The 21,108-nt window shown below is 40.2% G+C and overlaps 1 protein-coding gene and 1 long non-coding RNA gene across 5 annotated transcripts in view; one reads left to right on the plus strand and one right to left on the minus strand.

The window, feature by feature from the left end:
- The window catches only part of LOC107836842 (uncharacterized), a 75,168-nt gene that overhangs the window by 48,646 nt on the left and 5,414 nt on the right, over positions 1-21,108 (plus strand). The gene's annotated exons all lie outside the window — the stretch shown is intronic.
- Positions 200-19,900, minus strand: LOC103141900 (dual specificity testis-specific protein kinase 1-like). 4 transcript variants are annotated; one of them, XM_016674160.1, is made up of 8 exons: positions 19,675-19,900; positions 17,990-18,061; positions 7,990-8,180; positions 7,236-7,357; positions 6,758-6,806; positions 5,916-6,065; positions 1,989-2,162; positions 200-307 (listed from the first exon to the last, which is right to left on the minus strand). In XM_016674160.1, the coding sequence occupies exons 2-8, from the start codon at positions 18,018-18,020 to the stop codon at positions 200-202; spliced, it is 825 nt and encodes a 274-aa protein (XP_016529646.1). In that variant the 5' UTR covers positions 18,021-18,061; positions 19,675-19,900. The 4 variants fall into 4 exon arrangements, with proteins under 4 accessions (XP_016529646.1, XP_007557779.2, XP_016529647.1 ...); XM_007557717.2 differs by lacking the exon at positions 17,990-18,061 and having other exon boundaries at positions 19,675-19,898; XM_016674161.1 differs by lacking the exon at positions 17,990-18,061 and having other exon boundaries at positions 7,990-8,183; positions 19,675-19,898.

Raw genomic sequence — 21,108 nt, forward strand, 5'->3', positions numbered from 1 at the left:
TTCTGGTCTTTACCAGGGTTCTGGTTCTGGACTGTACCTGGGTTCTGGTTCTGGTTCTGGTTCTGGTTCTGGACTTTACCTGGGTTCTGGTTCTGGTTCTGGACTGTACCTGGGTTCTGGTTCTGGTTCTGGTTCTGGACTGTACCTGGGTTCTGGTTCTGGTTATAGTCTGTACCTAGGTTCTGGTTCTGGACTGTACCTAGGTTCTGGTTCTGGACTGTACCTGGGTTCTGGGGAGGATCTCTGGGTCAGCCGGGATCCTGGCCAAGATTTCACACAGAACGATGCCGAAGGAGAAAACATCCACCTGAACCAAGCAGCAGATTAATCAAACTGATGTCGACAACATAAAGCTCCACATTTCCATCTGTCAGTTCGGTCAGTTAACACCTAGTGGAGACTGAGAAAGGATGACCTGGATGAGTCTTCTTACACAGTGCCAGTGTTGACATGGACTTCATATGTTGTGGAATATTATAACATAGAAAATGTATCTCTGGCATTAACAGTTTTTAAAGGCTGCTAGTGGTAAGTGTCCACTTCTAACAGAGCGAGTTGAGCGATCATTTCCAAGGCTGGGTTTAGGCATCAGAGCAGAAAGAGCTACATAACTATCACCTCGGAAAATCTAAAAATACAACTTAATACAATACATTAATTTGAAACATTAAAGCATTTAAAGTAGAAAGTATCCAGACAGGAAGTTTATTATAAATTTTGTAGGCCTTATCATAGAGGCTGTGGGTTCCAAAACTTCCTTAGTAAGAGAGCAGACAGGCAGTACGACATGGCTGTGAATATCATCCATGAAGATTCCAAACAGAAGATGACAAATTTGACCTAATTTCATAGTAAACACACATTATTTTTGCTTCAGCCTGCAGCAGGTTGTGATAAGTCAAACGAGAATCCAAAATAACTCCTAGATATTTATAAGTCGTGACAGCAGAAGGAGGTTTGGTAATGAAACATCTTTTTTTCTACATGAGAAAAAAATTCATGCACATAGTTTTTTTTTAATAAATATTAATAGTCAAATAATTATCTTGTAACCAGCACTGAAGTTGCTGAAGATCTCCATATAACTGACTGTTAGATTGAATATTTGAGCCAGATAAAAAAAAGAACAGTAGCATCATCATGTATTAAAGCTGCAGTACATAACTTTTAGAAAAAAAATATTTTTTTTTTTACATATTTGTTGAAACTGTCATCACATTATGACAGTTTGGTATGAGACAGATAATCTGTGAAACAGTTGACCTTCTCCCTGTGATGACTAGAAACAACCAATCAGAGCCAGGAGAAGGAGATGTCAATCACACTGTGTGTGATTCTGCTCATTTTACTTCCCCTATGCTCTCTGCTACACTGCAGCTAGCAGAGCCTGTGCTGAATGCTCAGGCTAGTTTGCTAACTAGCCTGAGCATTCACCATAGGCCACTAATGACCACTAATGACGGAGGATAAACGGTTTTCCTGTAACAGTAAGTTTTCCTGTAACAGTAAGTTGTTTCTCTACCATTAGCATGCTAATGGTTGTTTCTCTACCATTAGCATATTTAGCAGTGAGTACATGAGATTGATTGACAGTGCTAAGCCCCTCCTCCTGGCTCTGATTGGTTGTTTGTGTTCAGGTGCTTCAGAAGACAATGTTAGCTCAAGGAGGAAGTGGAGGAGTTTGAGCTTTTACAGATGATCTGTCTCACAGCATACTGCAACAACATGGTGACAGTTTCAACAAATATGTAAAAAAAATTAGAGAAGCTACATACTTCAGCTTTAAAGTATTGGAGTGCTTATATATTTTGGGAAGGTCATTAATGTATAATAGAAAACACATTGGGCCCTAGGAAGAAAACTTTTCCAATGTAGAAAAGTTTAAAAGAAGTCCAGTTTTGTAGGGGAATAGAAGCTCACAGGAAGAATGCTTTAACTTCCTGCACACAGAACTACAACTCCTTCCTGGGAAATGACTGAGGACTCACCTTGCGGTCGTATGGCTCTCCTCGGAGCATCTCGGGGGCCATCCAGAAGGCCGAGCCCACCAATGACAACTTCCTGCCAGTATCCTTCACAGGCAGCTCCACCACTTCCCTTGCCAGCCCAAAATCTGTCACCAAGGCCTCCCAGCCCCGCGGAGTCACTCGGACCAGACAGTTCTGGAGGGACCGATGAGAAGAGAACCGCAACGTGAGAATCTGACAGCAGATGGCAGCATATATGTACAACTTAAAAAAAATAAAAGCTTGATGGATTCATTATGTCATCATTGTTAGAGAGATGTTTTCATGGAGCAACTTCACATTTATCTGTCATCAAAGGCTAAGAGGTTCTGACTGTCAGAACCTTTTAACTTCACTAAATAATTCAACCGGACCACATGCAGAGGCCAGACCCAGTGGGCCGCCGTGGAGCAGGGAAACCTCCAATTCACTGATCAGCTCTTCATCACTCATTTTGCTCTTTAATAAAATGCAACAGCTTTTAATGGAAACAGAACCTGGGCTGTTTACAGTGTGGGAGCAGGAGGTGTGATGACAGAGAGAAGCAGGAAGTGGGAGATGTGATTGCATAACATTAAGTGGTCCCAGATATGTGTGTGATGTCTAATGGGAGCTTTTCATGTGGATTGATGGGTGAAAGCGGGTTTGCTCTGTGTGCGTTCAAATGACGTGGTTGTAGTCTGGCTCGGATCCGAGAAACCTCTTCCCTCTGCTAACCTTTCATTACGAGGCCTGACGGAGGGAAAAACTTCACTTCAAGACCTGAGATCTAAATTTAGCAGATCCGTTTAGTCACTTCTTTGGCAGTAAAATCAACAGCTTTGGAGACAGAAATGGAAAGAACAGCAGACAAAAGGAGGAAACCCGAAATCTCCAAAGAGAAGGCGACTTCTCACAGCTTCATAGAGTCTGCGCCAGTTCAGGAGTCATTTCAACGTCACGAGCCGCGTTTCATTTAACAAATGTGTGCAAAACTTTGTCAACATTCTGCCAATGTTGGTAAAAACACAATTATGCAACTGCAGTGTTTCCATAAAATAAGAAACGCAATTAAAATCACACAGGAATAAATGTGTTCACACGATAAGTCATTAAAAATCATGCTACGCCGTCGTCCTCCAACTACTTCCTGTCATCGTCTTCTTCATGGTTTGCGCCAGCGGCAACATCCGATTGTTGATCATGTGATTTGTGTGATGCAAAAAAGTGTTTCCATTGCAGTTTTGCGAAATAAACTGGTTTACTTCACAATAACAATAACCTCATCCCACAAGTTTTTATTGAAAAACAAGAGTTTTTCCAAAACTGTCATGGTTTCATAAAGCAAATGTATTTTTGAAACTTTAAATTGCAGTCTATAGAAACACAACCATTGACATTTAGGAGTTTTGAAACCATGTAGTCTGAAACTTTATATATTTACCAGATGGTGCTCAGAACTGGATGATTTTCTAGCCTGATTAAACTCATAGTAAGAACCTTCAAAACTATGATCTAGTTAGTGTTTTGTAGTAAATGCACTATAAGTAAGCATTATCAGATCTAACAACACTCTTCAGTGTGGATGCTATGACTAAAAAAAGGACTGAGGTAACCATTTTCAAAATCATTGAGGTAACAGAGGTGAACACAAGAGACTGAAATAATACTGAGCAAATAAATGTGGTAATTTATTGTTTTTAGAGTTTAAACATTTTTGCCGCAGGAGCTGAGATCAGCTCAAAAGTACTTGTGGGCCCAAAAGAGTAAAAGTCAATGAGTAAATGTGGTCCTAGTTACTATGACAACAGAAGGAAACCAGAAATCTTTGAAAAGATGATTACTTTATGTTGCATCTTACATATTTGTAAGTACATTTTAACTGAAAAGTCAAACTTTTGTCAAAATGTATTAAATTTAATACTATGCTGTGGTCATAAAATCAGTCCAGGGGCCACAAATGGCCCTGGGGCTCCAGTTTGAACACAATGGTTTAGACCAGGGGTCCCCAAGATACGGCCTGCCGGATCCAGTCTGCCTCCTCATTTGGTCCGGCCCCCTGAACAATACCAGAGAGCATTCAGTGTTTTTTTTCATATATATGTGGATTTTTCTTCAACCACCAGGGGGGCTCTTGAGCAGATATGAAACTTGGTTTCCCTCAATGGAATATATACTAGTCAGTACCAGTCACCGTTTCGCTCACGGTTTTTTTCCATTTGCATTCTGGGTAAAGATCTATCTACAAACGCGAATATGTCGTCGGAAGTAATCCAGTCCCCCCCCCCACACACACACACACACCCGGTCAACAACAAAAGTTTTCTAAGGTTTCTTTCTTGAAAAACTAAGACCGGCCCCCAACCAGTAAAGGGAACAGTTATATGTGGCCCTCGCAGGAAAAAGTTTGGGGACCCCTGGTTTAGACCATTTTCACTTTGTCTACAGAAATCCAAACTTTCTATTCTATCTGGATCAGCAGGTTTTGCCTTGTAGAGGTTTGATGCAAACCAACAACTCTAGAGAATTAGACTGGAGCCAAGTGAGGAGCCACTGGGTGACAGCCAACAGTCTGCAGTTAGCAACAATCTATTAACATAACAACAGAGGCTGTCATGATGTTGCTTTGCATTTCTGGTGGCTTCTTCTGGAAAGCCTGGCAACCGGAGGAGAGTCAGCACCTACACACAAGTTCACCCACACAACAATTTATGGAGGCTCTTCAAGGCCTCATACTTTCACTGAGAATAAACACGCAAACAGAGACTTCCTTCAATGTACAGCGAAGGGTCAGTGCTGGAATTAATTCAGGTAAAATGCAAAACAAACTATAAACATAGAGCTGGACAGATAGAGACCCCCTGTGCAAATATTCATATCTGTGTGCTTACTTCCAGTCTCAGAGCTAAAGTCATGCTGCGGGCAACAAGTGTATTATTTCCACAGCATATGGGTCACACTTGTTTCTCCTTAATTTATACAAGAACAAGCATGCGGCATTAAGCAGGTAGGGAATAGAAAGTAATCTTTTATTCAGAAAAGAACAAAAAAGTCAAGATGCATCAGTTATTTTTTGTCATGATAGCCACGTTCTGAAGCAAAAACCTGGGTACATGAAGAGGAAGACGCGTTTAAGTCATGAACCAGAACTAGTGGAAAATTACACAAAAGTAAGCCCAGCTGTTGTCTAATGTTGCCCTCAAAACATTAAGTAGACACTATTCTGTCCAAAGAACTGAAAACGTGTCTCACAAACACAACTGAACTTGTTCAGAAACGCAGTAAAACCATAGAAACATGAGAATACTGATGGTCACATAAAAATCTGCTTTAACAATAACTTCTGAGAATCAAAATAAAACACATGAAGAGAGAGCGGTGTGTGGAGCAGTTTGGGGTACAGCTAGCAACTGGTGGTGTGGAGGGGGGTGGCAAGGACCACTGAATAATGGAAGCCTAGGAAACACTATCAGCCAAATTATTGCATTCATTTCATTAATTACTTACATATATTTTAAGACGTTAAATATTTTGACACAGTTAATGAAATTTTCTATTTTAACACACAAAAGCCCTGAACTGGAACCTTTGTATTGTGTTTCTGTTACGCCTGAAAATCTGACAGTTTCTTAGTTTGAGTCCCCAATAATTTCAAGATGAATGTAGATTATTTTAAATTGTTTGTTATTTGTGAAACATTTTATTCTAACTAAACTGAAAGTGGACTTTTTGATTTTTAATACCTGGTAAGTAACCAATCAGTTCTTGTCCTGTCTGATGGGATGACTCTGATGTGTCATCACACCACCAGTCATTACTTCAGTACTCCGTCAAGTGTAAAAATATTTCCAAAACTCAGGTTGTTGGACATCGTCTCCAGTTTTGATGACAGAGCTGTCTGAGTTCTGGTCGCAGGTCTGGTGATCTCACCTTTGAATTCAGATCTCTGTGGTAAATGTTCTTGTAGTGCAGGTAGATCATTCCTCTGCTGATGTCACAGGCCAGGTCCACCTTCTCTCTCCAGCACAGAGGAACATCTTTCCTGGCCAGAAGCTCCTCCAGGCAGCCGCCGTTTACGTACTGAAACATGCAGCCAGTGTTCAGGTTAAGGGCTGCGTCAAAAAAAACGCATCACACAAACAGAAGTTTACACCTAATGGGTGATTAGCCCATTATGTGTAACCATAACCATAATAAGTACTCATGCTGTCTGACAAGCCCTATCATGTCTGTCGTGAAGGCACCCAGAGAGACCAAACACAAGATTAATTGGACCAAGTGACCTAAACACACTGCATAGGTTGATCTTGACGATGTGGATGTTTTCACTAACAGAACTGTGAGACTCACTTCTGGATCACAAGTACACCACTTTAAAAAAAAAGCTAAGAAAATCCAGAGGATTTGTCACTTTGGACAATGGAGTTAAACATGTGAGCTTTTGTCCAGTCAGTGGACCTTCATGGTCCACAGTGAAGACTTGCAGGTCATGAATCTCAAACCTTCATCAACAGGCGATTATCTGCTGTCTGGCCAGTAAGGGTGCACCAATTTATCTGCAAGCCGATTTTCATAAAGAATTTCTTTAAAAAATGATAATGAAGAATTCACATTAAAAGTAAGAAACTAGAACACATTGGTTGGATGACAACAGTTTCATGGTGATCATAGTATATCAGATCAACATTTCTTATTTCTTGTCTTCGTAATAGAAAAAGCTAATAACAAAAACGTATTAACGGCAAACATGAGAAGCAGAAAGCAGAACTGACCTCCAGGATGGGGTACAGTTTGTCTTCTTTCACACAGATACCCAGATACCTGAAACAAAGAAGGGATTTTATTTGTGCCTTTATTCCTAAGCCTGTTAACTCACATACGGCAGTGCTGACTTTTGTCTGTCTGGTAACTATTAACATATCATATTGTCACCTTCCTAAAATAATGGCCCAAGTCATTTTTTTTTGCCAAAAAAGACTTTTTTCCCCCATAAATCATCTTTAGGCAAAAAGATAACATACCAAAAAAAACTTTATTTTAGACAGGTGACCATTTTATTAATACCGTGTCTCATATTTTTAAAAGAAAATTATGTATGTTGTCTGAAAGTTAAGGTTTTGTGTTTGTCATAATGGATAAGGAAAGGAAAAGGCCACATGTGGAGAGACTGTCTCAAACTACGTTGCTCTCAGCAGACTAAGGAGGTTTTAGATGAGCCGTGGTTGTTGAGCTGAGGGTCGGTGCTTTCACCTGACAACGTTGGGGTGAGAGAGCTTCTGCAGCAGGCTGATCTCTCGCACGATGCTGTCTTGGTCCACATCATTTTTGTAGATCTTCACTACCATCACCTTCCGCGTAGTGCTGTGAACCACCTGAGAAGCAGCGGCATGCTTTAGACAGAGGAAACCCTTCCTGTTTGCTTTCTGAAAGCCGTCTCAGTAGACAACAACTATTGATGCGCCTCAAGAAAAATGAAAAGCAAAAGTAAGAACAAGAAGGACTGGTTAAAACATAGATTGGTACGACTGAGTGAGAATGACGCACTCCACTAAGTTGTAATTACATTTCCAAATAACAGAAGCAGGAAGAAGTAAAGTTAACTGTGATGAAGAATAATGAGGACGAAAAGAAGAGGCTTTAAAATGAAGGTGAGAAAAAAAACAGTTAAGACAGAGAACAAAGTCTGCTTCTCAGCCGAGTTCTGCCTGGACAAATTCAACCTCTAATTATTCCAAATGAACTCCTCAAACTAATTCCAGCTCATTTCATCAGCAACATTTCTGACAGCTTGCTCTCCCTGTTGCTGCGCAGCAAAATTAGCTTCAAAATGAGAATTATGTAAGGTGGGAGAATTTTGTGCCCACACAGTTTCTAAAGCTGGTGGGCCAATCACAGAATGGCAAGAATGTCCTTATTAAGAGGCTCAAACAAAGCCAGCTTTGATGGCAGCTCAGATGCAGAACAGCAACGTGTAAACCAGGGGGAGGACGGCGAGACGGAATACCTTGTAGACTCTGGAGAAGAATCCGCTCCCGATGAGTTCAGCTCGGAAGTTTTCCCAGAACTCCAGTTTGCGTACGGCTGTGCGGAGCTTCTGCCAGCGGTCCACATGGCAGTACCTGTCTGAAGACTCGCCATACAGGGTGGGACTGCTGGGCTCCGAGGACGAGTCCACATCGCACATCCTGGAGACGTCTGCTGGGAAAAAGAGAAACACGCAGATGTGGGTCGTCATGTGCATACAAAAACTCTGCTGCACAGCATGTAAAATTACAAACAGGATGCTAAGTACATCAAGCAAAAAAAAAATCATAAAAGCACAACATGTTTAAAAAAAGATATTTTAATTATTAGTTTTGTGACAGCTTGAAAAACTGAGAATTTACAAGTATGTCGGCAAAGTTACTGGGGCCCTACACATGTGAAAAATGAACATAATTCAATTTTATTAGCATTTTTACTCAATCTGATGTCTTCATTGTTGAAGCAGAATTTCCACTGCAACTAAAACCAATCAAGGCGTCACAAAAGAAGACAAGCAAAAGGGCAATTGATGCATTTATCAGCATGAAAGCGACCCTGGATGAAAGAGAAGCTCATGAAAGGCCCGGCCTCACCATCCACTTATTAACTGCATAGATGAGGCAAAGTGCTTCCACTCTACAGGCAGAAACAAAGATGCTGCATCATGTGAGGTTTTAAAAAAAAAGGCTGAGATGATCATTCACCTCAGGCAGAGACTTGTAGCTGTGATTTTTTTATGGTAGCGCCTTGATGAAGAGGGGAAACGTTACGTCTCTGGATAATCTGGATAATATTACAAAATTATACATTTTTATTCAAAAGGTTTCAGTCTAAACTTCAGCATGTCTTTCCTCTCATACATGTACATGAGCGTAGATGTTTTGTGAAATTTATGTGTTTGGTGCTTGGATGGTTCTGAGTGACCTGGTGACATCATAATGTAGAGCTGTGTATCATCTGCATAGTTATGGCAGCTAAACTCATTTTGTGTGATAAGCATATAGATATTGAATAACAGGGGTCCACATTCTCCACGTGACTTCGATGAGATGCTACATATTGAAACAAAGGAATCAAAACAAAGGACAGTCAAAGTGTTCAATGACATCCATATGAATAACATCCACCACTGTCCACCAATGACATCCATATGAATAACATCCACCACTGTCCACAGTCTGTGGATCTTCCACAGACTGTGGAAGATCCACAGTGCTGGTTCTGTTGGACCTCAGTGCAGCATTTGACATCTTATTGAAATGACGGGAGAGTAGGGCAGAACACTCTGGTCCAGTACTAAAGAATACATAACGCATAAAAGGCCATTCTCAGTACGGTGGTGAGTACAGAAACCAGACTGAAAGACACCAAAGCAGTTAGTTATAGTTTGAAAGCTATTTAACTGTTTAAACAACTTCTCCAATCATTTTGCTGATGAATGGAAGGTTGGAGATCGGCCTGTAATTCTGCAGTAGGAAAGTTAAGGAAAGTTGTCAGCATGACATCAAGACAGCAGAAAGAGGAGCTTAATGAATAGCTTTTATATTTAAGTAGTTGAAATTGAGTTAATTTTTTCTGCATTTATTACGTCTGGGCATAGTATTGATATTCGATTTAGTGTGGATGTGCACATTAATCTTCTATTTTTTTATTTTCTCTGCAAAGAAGTTGGCAAATTCATTGCAGGTCATGTTTGGTGGTTTGGTCACAGGAGGGTTTGTGAGCCTGTCAACTGTTTCAAATAAATCTTGAGTATTGTTAATGTTTTTTTTTTTGTTTTTTTTATGAATTCCCCAAAGAATGTTCCCCTAGCATGTTTTAGTGTTGAGTGATAGCTTTGCTGTCTTTGTAGATTTCATAATAAACGTGAAGTTGAGTTTTACATCATTTACATTCGGCCCAACGACAGTTTGCACATGTCTCCATAGAGATTTGTTTCTACCAGACACCATCTACACCTCAGTACAATCAATAATATCTGAAGCTTTAGAATGGATGTCATCTACCAACACACCTACATGATTACAGCATAAAGGTGAGGAGGAAGAGAAGATTTGATTAAAAGTTTCTGCAGTATTGTTGGAAAAAGAGCGTTTTGAAATAGTATCTGTTCTACTAAGTGAGTCAACAGTGACTGTACTTTCAAAGATAACAGAGAACAATTGTGCCTGGAAAACACTCAGGTTATCTTTTGTCTGATTAAAATGAGTTGGAGTATCCAAAACGTTTTTTTTCACAACACTATATTTCTTTGGTTATTCTCAATAAACCTTTATTTTCACATCTTTTTCCATGTTACTGTAATTTTTTTTGTGCCTGTGCTGAATCATTAATTGTAGCTGAAACTTTAATAATAATTGTTCTCCTCTCAGGTGAGTCCTGACTTGCCTTCATCCTGACCTTCGCTCGGCCATAGTGAGCTAGCGTGACAGCAGAGTAGGTCAGACTCTGTTCACTCTACAGTCACAATGACGACGGTGGAAAGCGCACGCTGACACGCTAACACAATCAACAAGCTTTTAACAATCAAGTCGGGGGACTCTCCCCCAGCTATTCATGCTGCTTTTGTTCATTTGGCTTCAGACTAAACAATTATAGCTGAAATGCTGTCAGAGAGAAATGCTTACAGTGCAGCCATTGAATCTGTCACTCTGTGCCTCTCTTCTCTCCTTTGTTTTGTCATCTTGCCTGCTTTTCTGTCCTGGCTGTTTGTTTTTGCTTTGATTTCTTCTCAAGTGATAACTTTTTGCACTTTGTTCATGAAGGACAAGATGCACACAAATATGTTTTTCTATTGTTTCTGTTTGTCATGTTAATATGCTAAGTAGCACCTGCAGCTGTACAGCTGTATGCACTCTGCATATCTTGAGATTTTCCTCTAAATAAAAAAAATTGGAGAAATTATTGTTATTGGAATTATAGTTATTGGATTTTTTTTATGATTTAACCCTCTTTACCATTAACAAAATTGTGGAGAAAAAAGTTATTTTGTGTCAAAACATCCTGTACATAATCCACATCTCTATGTGTCTGTAGGGTGGGCACCTGGCCGTCCTAAACCTAAGTCTTATTGGTCAGTTTACTTTTGTTTATTAGGTGGCTTGGTGATCTTTCTGTAAGCTAAATGTGACTATACAGTGAAACTAGCTAAAAATGAGTAACTGACTTGTCTCTCGCAGTCCTAAGAGGGGTTGTGTGAACTTTTTACGTTTGCGTGGTTATGGCTTGGTTGCCGGTTTCACACCTTTTTATTGGGGGAGGGAGGTTTCGCATACTGAAGAGCTGACGGGTCACTCAGTTGGCCGACAGTGACATCTGCTGCGCTCTTCCTGAGCATCGCGCTAAGACTGCAGGAGAGTTAAACTGTGTTCTTGTGGGTCAGGTGCAGTGATAGTTTTGTACCTATCCTCCCTTAATATCCTGCAGTCACCCCTGAATATGTTATTCATTTTTCAGACACCAATAACTTTGTCCAAATTCAGTACTATTTATTAACAATGTTTTTAAAGGAAGCCCATAAAAACACCAAGAGGTCAAAAGTTTAATGGCGTCAAACTTGAATTATATTGGTATCAGTAATACTGGGGCTATTTTTACCGACACCAAATATTTAGCATCGCATACCTCTAGTGTGAACAACAGAGCCTACTGCTTTCTGTTTGTGCGACTAATTAAATTCAAACGAATTAACTTTCTAAAAGAAAATAAGAGATTAATTTACAGAATAGTATTTCTACGTTTTGGTTTCCACTTCGTCTCTCCATCCAAACATGGGGACCTTATCTCTAACACCATGTCTGGGTCAGAAACTGTTCTTTTTTTGAAAGTTTGGTTCACTTCATACTGAAGTTACATTACACCCAAGTGGACTCTAATTGGTTACATGGTGACTTCTGAGAGCAATAGTTTGAAGCAAATTCCATTTAAGGGTGTCAAAGCAAAGAGGTCTGTGTATACATTACTCCAAATATATTTTTGTTCCATTTTTGTTGTGTCTGTATAAAATCCCAACAGAATACATTAATGTTTTGAGGCATCGGATGGCCTGGCAACAGCTTGATCTGTCTGTTTTTCTTTTCTTTACAGACTGAGTGGGAAGGTTAGACAAACAGTGAGCACTGAGCCTGACCTGTCAGGGCAAACAAGTAATGCCAAGGTTTTCAGAGACCAGATGGTGACTTCCTGGAAAGGCTTCCACAGCACCCATTAAAGTTCCACTGCCAACACCAAAGCAAGACTGTTTTCCCTGGAGCTAAGTATACAAACATGAGGACTATGGAGAGTCTTCTTGCATTTTACTTTAAAGTACATGTCCTGTTTGAAGTGGTCAGGGGACATCACATCATGAGGTGATGTCAGGGTGGTTGAATCTAAAATTCTCACTGGAAGTGATCATGATACAAGTCAAGTGTGTGGAAAAAAAAAACAAAAACAAAAAACAAAAACTAAGCTGTGTCTCGTTCCACCAAGAAGGTGTAAATTATACCAGCGGCACACATAGCACTGCCTGACTGCCTGGCTGTCGTCAGGCAAGAAGCACTTAATAGAAAATGTGGACTCTCAGTCCATCTTTTCTTAGTTAAGACACTGCAGACTGAAAACACCCAGCAGGCCGAGCAGTATAACCCTGAATCATCTACAGCAGGGGGTGCCCAAAGTGGGTCCTCGAGGGCCTTCATCCTGCACATTTTAGTTCTTTCCCTGGTGGTAGTAACAACCTTTTCAGTATGTCAATTGTTCTTCTTAGACCTTCTAATGAGCCATCAGTTTATCCAGGTGCGTTAAACCAGGGAGAGAACTAAAACATGCAGGATGCCGGCCCTCGAGGACCCACTTTGGGCACCACTGATCTACAGCCATGCAGCCTCAAATTCAAAACAAAAAATCTACTAATCCCAGAGGGAAATTGAATGTTTTAACTTATATCACACAATTTTTTTCCCAAACCGATGACTCATTTTGTTATAGAGCAACATTCATTCACTGTACACTAGCATAGCTAGCATACAGAGTGATTCAAAGCACTTCAGTAGTAATGATTCCCAACCCAGAACAATAGGTGAGAGTTGGACTTTTCAGCTCAGCTCCTTTTCCACCAAGGCAAACCAGAGCACTGCCCTGAAAACACAGCAAACTCTGTAGACCAAACGACACGTTTCATGAGAAACAGGGTACCTCACCCAGGAACAGAGGACGTTTCTCGTACCAGGCCTGGGGTTGAGAGCATCCTAGTAACTTCCTGATGGTTGAGTCTTAGCTCCTGACTCATTTTGTTATAGAGCAAAATGAGTGAGGCCCAATTTAAGGCTGGCCCAGCCTTAAAAGAGCCACTGTAAGCCATCTCCTCATGGGCCCACCCCTCACAAACAGAAACGTTGAGGTCAGCTGGAACATGAGCCTGGTGGCAGGCAAGGTCAAGAGGCCTGTGCCTGCCACTTCCCATAATTACAAAATGGTTATTTGTGGATCTCCATGAGAACTGATTCCTCAGTAACACAAGTTATGTACAGGAAAAGGTGAACGGACCAGTCAGGCATAACATTATGACCTGCAGTGACACCGCTACTGGTGATGCACTGTGTACTCAGTAATTTGAACTACAGTGGTTTATCTGTTGGACCAAACCACATGGATCAATGTATACTCTGCATGTGCATCAGTGACCAGTTGCAGAAAACATCATGAGAGCCGAGGTTCTGGAGATGTTCTGATGCGGGTGTTACAATTTGTCAACACTTAAAGATTTGAGGACAATAATCTCAACTAGATATAAAGGGAATTATAAATAAAATTAGTTATTCTTATTCATATTACTGTTTACTTCTTGTCTTGTACATCCAGTTTAGGTTAGGTTTAGATTAGGTCACACCATTTGCATCTTTCTTAGGCTACACCATTTTGTAATTTCCCTTCAACATTTTCATGTTTGGAGATTTAGAGATGAAATAATTCCCAGAGATTCCAAAACCCTAATGAGGATGGAAGCATTTAGACACAACTCTATTATGGCTGTAAAATGTCCTGCTCTGTGGTACACCAACTAATAAGTGGTTAGTGTTGCAACCCAAGCTCCATGGGAGACACAACAGTAGAAGCTATGGGAAGGAAATGCAGCAGGGATACACCGTGGGAATGTTTAAACAATTTAATTTTGAGGAGATTATGCTAGCTACCACTCCCCTTAAATCAGTTTTCAAACCAATCAGAAACTTAAGAATTAAGAGACAGGGAAATAAATGTGGACTTTAATGATGCTTTTGAGATTTCAGTACTGTTCTCTGAATGTTGCATATTGAGACTTTAAGACTTAAGTCCTGCATTTAGGAACAATGTCCTGCAACTTCCTGGATGTTTCCAAATTGAATTCAAATCAGCTCAGTTCAATTGAACTCAAAAGGAAGTTGCATTTTGACAAAAAATACCAATGCAGACTAGAATGTAAAGAAAGTTGTGAATTGTATTAAACTAAACTGAATCACAGCAATAAAACACACCATCTATACGAGAAACTCCTTTTGTTCTGTTGGTGGCTGTAAACATCATAAACCAAAGGTTTTTTTTTTTTGCGTTCAGGCCTTTAGGGAATCTGAGACTGTCCACCCCTGGCAGCTTCTATCTCTGTGGTTAGGCAGCGAGCTAAAAAAACGGGCAGATTATATTACACAACAGAGTGACGCCCCGACCGCTTTGAGAATGCCAGCAGACAGAGTGGGGATTTTTGTTGGTTTTTTTTTGTTTGTTTTTTTTCCCAGCACAGATAATTTCTCTCTGATAAACAATACGTCACTTGTACAAAATGACTGAGTGGGATGGAAAGGACGTCAGAGGTCAGGAAAATTGCAGAGACCACACAATGTATCGCTATTACTGTCAACAGTTTCTTACCACTATGACAGCCCAGACCTCACCCAGAACTCAAGCCGAGCTGCAAAGTTTGTCGAGTTCATGCCATGTAGGAAAAATCATTTTTCATGGTGGGGGCCAGTTCAGTTGGTAGTAATGGACCCAATAACCATTACTGGATCAGATTTCAGGCTGAGGCCACAACACCATGCTGCAGACAGGATGGTGTTGTGCAACCAGTGACATCACTAATTGTGCATAAGCAATTAGTGATGTCAATAATTGCTTCAAATACAGCAATACAAATAAAATACGCAAGTATTAGCATCTTACTGGTGGGCCCTGTCTAAGAAGCCGGGAAGTCAGTTGAGAAAGAAACACATTTATGATCTTTGTTTATCTGGAGTGATAACAGTAATAATAACTGAGAAAAGTCCATAACTCAACACCGGATTAGGATGGAGAGTCAGAAGGCAACAGGGAAGCTAACTGCAACACAGAAAGCAACTTTATTTTAACTTTAATATTTATCTGCCTCTAGGCAGAAAAAAAATAGAAACATCAGCAGGAATATTCAAAGTGTCATAAAAACACAGAGAGGCTGCTGGTGGGTCTAAGCATCATTCATGGGAATTTATCATGAGGATAATAAATCAAAATTCTTATCATAAGAAATTTATCATGATAAATGATACATGATAAGATAAATGTCCACCCTTACTCAAACATCAAAAATTGTTAGGTTGTCCTTGAAGAACATTTGTACAAACTGTCATGACTGTCTCACCTTCACCAGTTCCTACATTATTCAATTATGACATATTGCAGAAATTCATGGATTTATTACCGTACTTGAGTTAAAAATCATACTTCATGTATTATTATTTATTTAAACTCATATACTGGATCCATTATATAAAGAACTTGTTGACAGTTGTTTTTTCTAAAAACAAAAAAAAACATAGTAATAATGACAACAAAAAATCCCCCGAATAATTTAAGAACTTAAGAATATTTTAGGAGGCTTCAGCCTCGTAAATAAACCTTGTAATGCCACTGATCAGGAGTTTTATCACCAGAATTCACAAGTAGAGTTCAGTACATAGAAAGATAAACTGATTCACCATAATTTAAGTGCAAATGAGTTTGATTATAAGTACAAAAGAAGTAGGATAGGATGAAATGGCAACGCATGGGTACAGCATGAGTGGGGGAAAAAAATCCCAGATCAGAGCAGCTTTAGGTCATAATGGAGCATAACACCAGGGGAGATCATGAAGGATGATTACTGAAAACCATGATTTCCTACATAAAAAGGCCACATCGTTATGAAAAAGGGCCTGAGCGGAGGGCAGGTAACAGGACACTACTCTGACACAACGTCTCTGGACATGTTCAGACATGCTGGATGCTGAGCAAAATACATCCTATTTCAGGACAATGCAGAGCTAAACATATTTGCAGTACAGTGCGTTCATCTGCTTAAAGCAGCATTTCATCCTGATTAAACACTCAGAGCAGGCAGTGAGATGGCTGTGATGCAGAAACATCAGGGCCTGTCCTTTAACTAGGCCACAGTTCAGGGTCAGAGAGATGAGAGGAGCTGAGCATCAATCCAAATATTTTCTTTTAAAGACATTCCTGACAACAACACCTTTGGCTGCAGTAGAACAATAAACCTTAAAGTGTTTCACAGTAACTTTGTAGTATGGACCAACACGAAGTAAATATGAGAACTTTGACAGAAAAGTAAGACTTTTCAAACATAAAAATTAAAAAGTGTGATATCCAATTGTAGTCCTCCCAACCCAATCAAAACATTGTCCAACCAGCTTTCAGAGAAGTTACACTTGCAGGTACTTTGGGGTTTTGTGTACGTCAACAGACTGATGTGCACAAGTTTTAGATTCTCACTACAAAAAGTATTTAGCATATGGGCCAAAAATATATTTGATTTAAGTTTGGTCTCATCTGATGTTCTTCTAACAGTTAGCTCTCACAGCAATGCTGGTGTGTTGCCTTGATTCTTTCATGTAGATTTAAGAAATCTTTATTTTCCTGTGGCATTATGAAGAAGCCGTTCTTCAACAACTAATAGTAAAGGAGTGCTCACTCAGAGTGGATAAGTACAAGAAACCTTCATTTTTAAATTCCTGAGTTCCTAGAATCACCCTAGAGCTGCTGGAGTTTATTTTTTTAAGAAATTCCAGAAAAAATGTTTTGTGTGGAAATAAACTTTTGATTACGAGAGTTTCTGGCTTGATCAATGTAATAAATGGACATTATCTTACACCCTCATTCCTAGTGGGTCACCAGGGGTGCTGGTGCCTATCTCTCATGGTCAGCAGGTGAGAGGCGGGGTCACCCTGGACAGGTCACCAGGCCATGGCCAATAATTGGACCTTAGACTATTTTATTTCAAGGTTTATTGGCTCTAGCAGCCTTTATTTGAGAGTGATTAGGCAGGAAAGTGGATAATGAGAGAGGGGGAAGACATGTGGCAAAGGTCACCAGGCCGGGACTTGAACCTGTGACATATGCATGGAGGACTTGGCCTCCATACCTGGGTTGTGCTTTGCCCCTGCAGAACCACAGCACCTGAACCTTTGACTATTTTAAAAGTGTCTCTGTGGACCTTTAAGATTTATATTTGAGTAACCCTGATCTACACGCTCATAACTTCACTGAATGAAGTGACAAGTCATGGATTACAAATTTTTGGACCCTTTAATTTGGATGAAACAACTGAAGTGCAAAAAATTGATGTCTATTTGAATTGTAGCTTTTTTTACCTAGCCATATTTTCAAACATTTTTTAACTCAAAAACATGGTGGGCCTGTAAGTGACCCTATCACTGGGCTTTGCAGGTTTTCTGAGGGAGACCCCGAGTATCAGAATAATTGTGGCTAAATACAAGTGAAGTGCACACCACACTTTTTATCATATTAGTTTATCAGTAAAAGAAATTGCAAATCATCATCATTTGCTTCTGTGCTTATGCTCCTTAGTTTTGGTCTGGTACACAAAATCTGAGAAAAGTGACAAAATGTTTAAAGGTCTGAGGTGCAGGAACAGTTTTATAAACCACTACAGTGTAAGGAAAGGCTGGAGAGCGTGTGAATACTTAAGTACTTACTCCACTGATTTAACATATTATTCATGTGCATCCTGTAGATGGTGGGGGTGAAACCACAGGCCTCTGCAGAAACTGAGGAGGAACCACATACATGCAACAACAAATGAGGACAGACACACAACCACGAAGCTACCTAACACACAGCTGGCAGGCAGAACACAGTGACAGCGAGGGAGCAGGAAGGCTGACTGGCGTCTCACGTCTGCACCATCACAACGGAGATGAAATGTGTTAATACATGAAAGAGACAAGGGCGATGTCTGCAGAGCTTCAGTTACAGTTCAGTTTGAGTCCTGCAGCAGCCCGGCTTCATCACACCCTCACAGCCACGGCTCAGTGACAGGAAGTGCTTTCATCACGCTACTTCATCTTACCGACTACCAAACTAACAAGAAAAAAGCCAACTTTCACAGAGACTAAGACAAATATCTGACTTCCATGAAAAAAGTAACTGTTTCCTATCCTGGACCTGGTTAAAATGTTAACTTATTAAAGAGGCAGTGTTATGTCAAATCAACTTTTGAGTTTTACATCCTGACATTTTATTTCCTTATGTTTATTGTTTTGTGTGGTCATTCAATAATCAAAAACACACATGGAGTGTTTTCTTGATACTTTCGTGCATGTTTGAGAAATCTTTTAATCTCCATGGCAACCATTCAACTGTGCAAAACGCCTGGATGAACCTAGCCCCGCCTTTGAAATGTAGCTCCTCCTCAGAGCTGCAGGTTCCCAGCTTCAGAGCTTCTGAAGCTGAAGCTGGGTGGGGGAGGGCTGCTCACAGAGCAGCCCTCCCCCACTCAGCTCCTTCAGACTAGTCAGAAGCATTTAGCAAACACTTGGTGGAACTGCATATCATACAGGCTACTTCTCAGTACAACGCTGGTAAAAAAAAATAAAAATAAAAAAGCATTGTTAGAAGGAGTGTTGTGATGACTTCCTGAAGGTGAAGTTTCAGAAAGAGAAGGAGTTTTAAAAGAGACGGAGGCCCAATTGCAAGGCATCAAATATTAAAGTCAAATTTATTTCAGGTCATAATTGATATATGCAGCACTTTTGTGACAACTGAAGGTAATAGTAACTTGATTGTGCTATAAAATGGCACTATAATACATAATACTGCCCCTTTAGACTGATTAAATAAAACTACAAATCCAAAGAGTCAAGACTGAAGAGGAACAGAACAGCCAGTTAGTAAGATAAAAGATTTGGAATATTAGTCTGGTTTAATTTTGCCATGATCCCTTTCACATATCCAATGTACAAAAAAAAAATAATCTAGGTTCGAGGAAGAAGATCTGCACTTGAGACCAAACTTGCAAAGAAGTTAGGATGTTGCCTTGCTTAGAGGAAGCTGTTGTAAAGACACAGGAGCAGTTTGCAGACATTTAAAAGTTTCAGAGTCATGCACAAATATAAAAATCTAAAGAAATTTATTCAATAAGGTCAGTGTTGGGAGGCAGAACCTGGGAATTCTCTCCTCCCTTTCCCCTGTGGTTGAGCTCATTCAGATGGTCTACTGTCCACTGGGAGCCACTGCTGGGCAGCGTGTTAACTGGTCTGTGTTAACTGGTCCTGCATCATGTCAACTCACTCCACTTTTCTTCCTTTTTAAGGCTGATCTCTCTTGTTGGAAATAAAAGCCCAGAGTCAAAAGTTGCCCTTCCGTGGCAGAGCAGACTCACCTAGAATCAGCCTGTGCTCCGGGTGCAGCTGCAGGAAGATGAGCTCGGCTTTAACGTGTCGATGGGAGCGTCTCCTCTATCCGCGGCAGCCCGGTCCGTGTCTCCCCCAGCAGCGGGCAGGACGTCGCTCAGATCCCCGCTGCTGACTTCGGAGCGTTCTGTGCGGCTGACGGGCCCTCCTTCCTGCGCATGCATGCCTCTGCGGTTGCCTAGGCAGCGGCTGCTCGAGAAGGTCGGGGGATGGAACTCCGCCCACACGGAGAAGAGGACGCCGGCGCCGGGGGGCGGCCAGGTCGGACAAGTGCGATCTGCGGGTCTGAGCTCATGGGAATTTCTTCGAGGTCGATCATGCACAGTTCCAAGTTAGATTATTTTATTATTAATTTTTTTAAAAAAAGAAAGTTTAAAGAAAAAAAGTCTATCCAGAAAGAAATGTTTCTTGTGCTGTAAGGTCAGCAAATCTGTAACAGGAGTATTAAATGGTAATGATGTAATAAATAAATAAATAAATAAATAAATAAATAAATAAATAAATAAATAAATAAATAAAAGATTTTTTTAATTCATGCAAAATTAGACTTTTTGATTAAGTTAAAACCAGAAGTTTATATTCACCGTCTAAAACACACATATAATCTGACCTAGCTTACTTTGCTTTAGCTCAGTTAAGCAAATTACTGGTTGAATTGAAGCGGCTGCAGGAGTTCGCCCTGCGGTTGCCGGTTTGATTCCCTCGTCGTTTTTGACCCTAAGCAAGACACTTCACCCACCTTGCCTGCTGGTATTGGTCAGAAAGCCTCACATATCAGACTGTCCCAAGTGTTGCAATCGACAGAGAGTGAATGAGCCTTTTGAGATTTCAATTTGATATGAAGGCATTATAAATAAAATAAATTATTATTATAATTGCCCAAATCATTGTTGTTTGTTTAAAAGCTACAGTTAGAGAAAGAATGTCAGGTATATATATATTTTTGTAATCATTAAAATACTAAATTCTACTTGACTAGGATCAATGAGAATGGAAGTGTAAAGGATTGAATTGACTTTTTGGAAAGGACCTTGAGATGGCATGTTGTGAATTTTCACTAAATAATTAAATTGAAAATAATTAAAGTTAAAAGTCATCATGGTCCTCCAACAGCCTGGTGGCAGCATAGCAGAGAACTTGAGATGAAATAAGCTATTGTATCTGGAATCTTTATCAAAAAGGATCATTTTTACACACTTTTCTTGAGCTCACATGGAGTTTGGAGGTATATAGATATACACTGTACAAAGTTAGTGACCTCTGCTATTCAGGTGGTGATACTGACTGCTTTAGTATTGATCCAATACCAAGTAAATACAGGGATTGTGTTGCTAATACCAATACTTTTGATTTAAATTTGATATATCATCAAACTTCAGACCCGTTGTGTTTTTCCTTTGATT

The sequence above is a fragment of the Poecilia formosa genome, unplaced genomic scaffold, assembly GCF_000485575.1.
Source record: "Poecilia formosa unplaced genomic scaffold, Poecilia_formosa-5.1.2 Scaffold91, whole genome shotgun sequence".
NCBI classification, from domain to species: Eukaryota; Metazoa; Chordata; class Actinopteri; order Cyprinodontiformes; family Poeciliidae; genus Poecilia; species Poecilia formosa.

Bases quoted from the DNA above. Each gene is read 5' to 3' on its own strand.
- LOC103141900 (XM_016674160.1), bottom strand. From the start codon at position 18,020: ATGCACATGAATAATATGTTAAATCAGTGGA. The intron at 8,181-17,989 runs GTAAGTACTTAA...TTTTCCCAGCAG, and splicing joins TAATATGTTAAATCAGTGGA to ACGTCTCCAGGATGTGCGAT. The intron at 7,358-7,989 runs GTATTCCGTCTC...GCTGCTTCTCAG, and splicing joins TCTTCTCCAGAGTCTACAAG to GTGGTTCACAGCACTACGCG.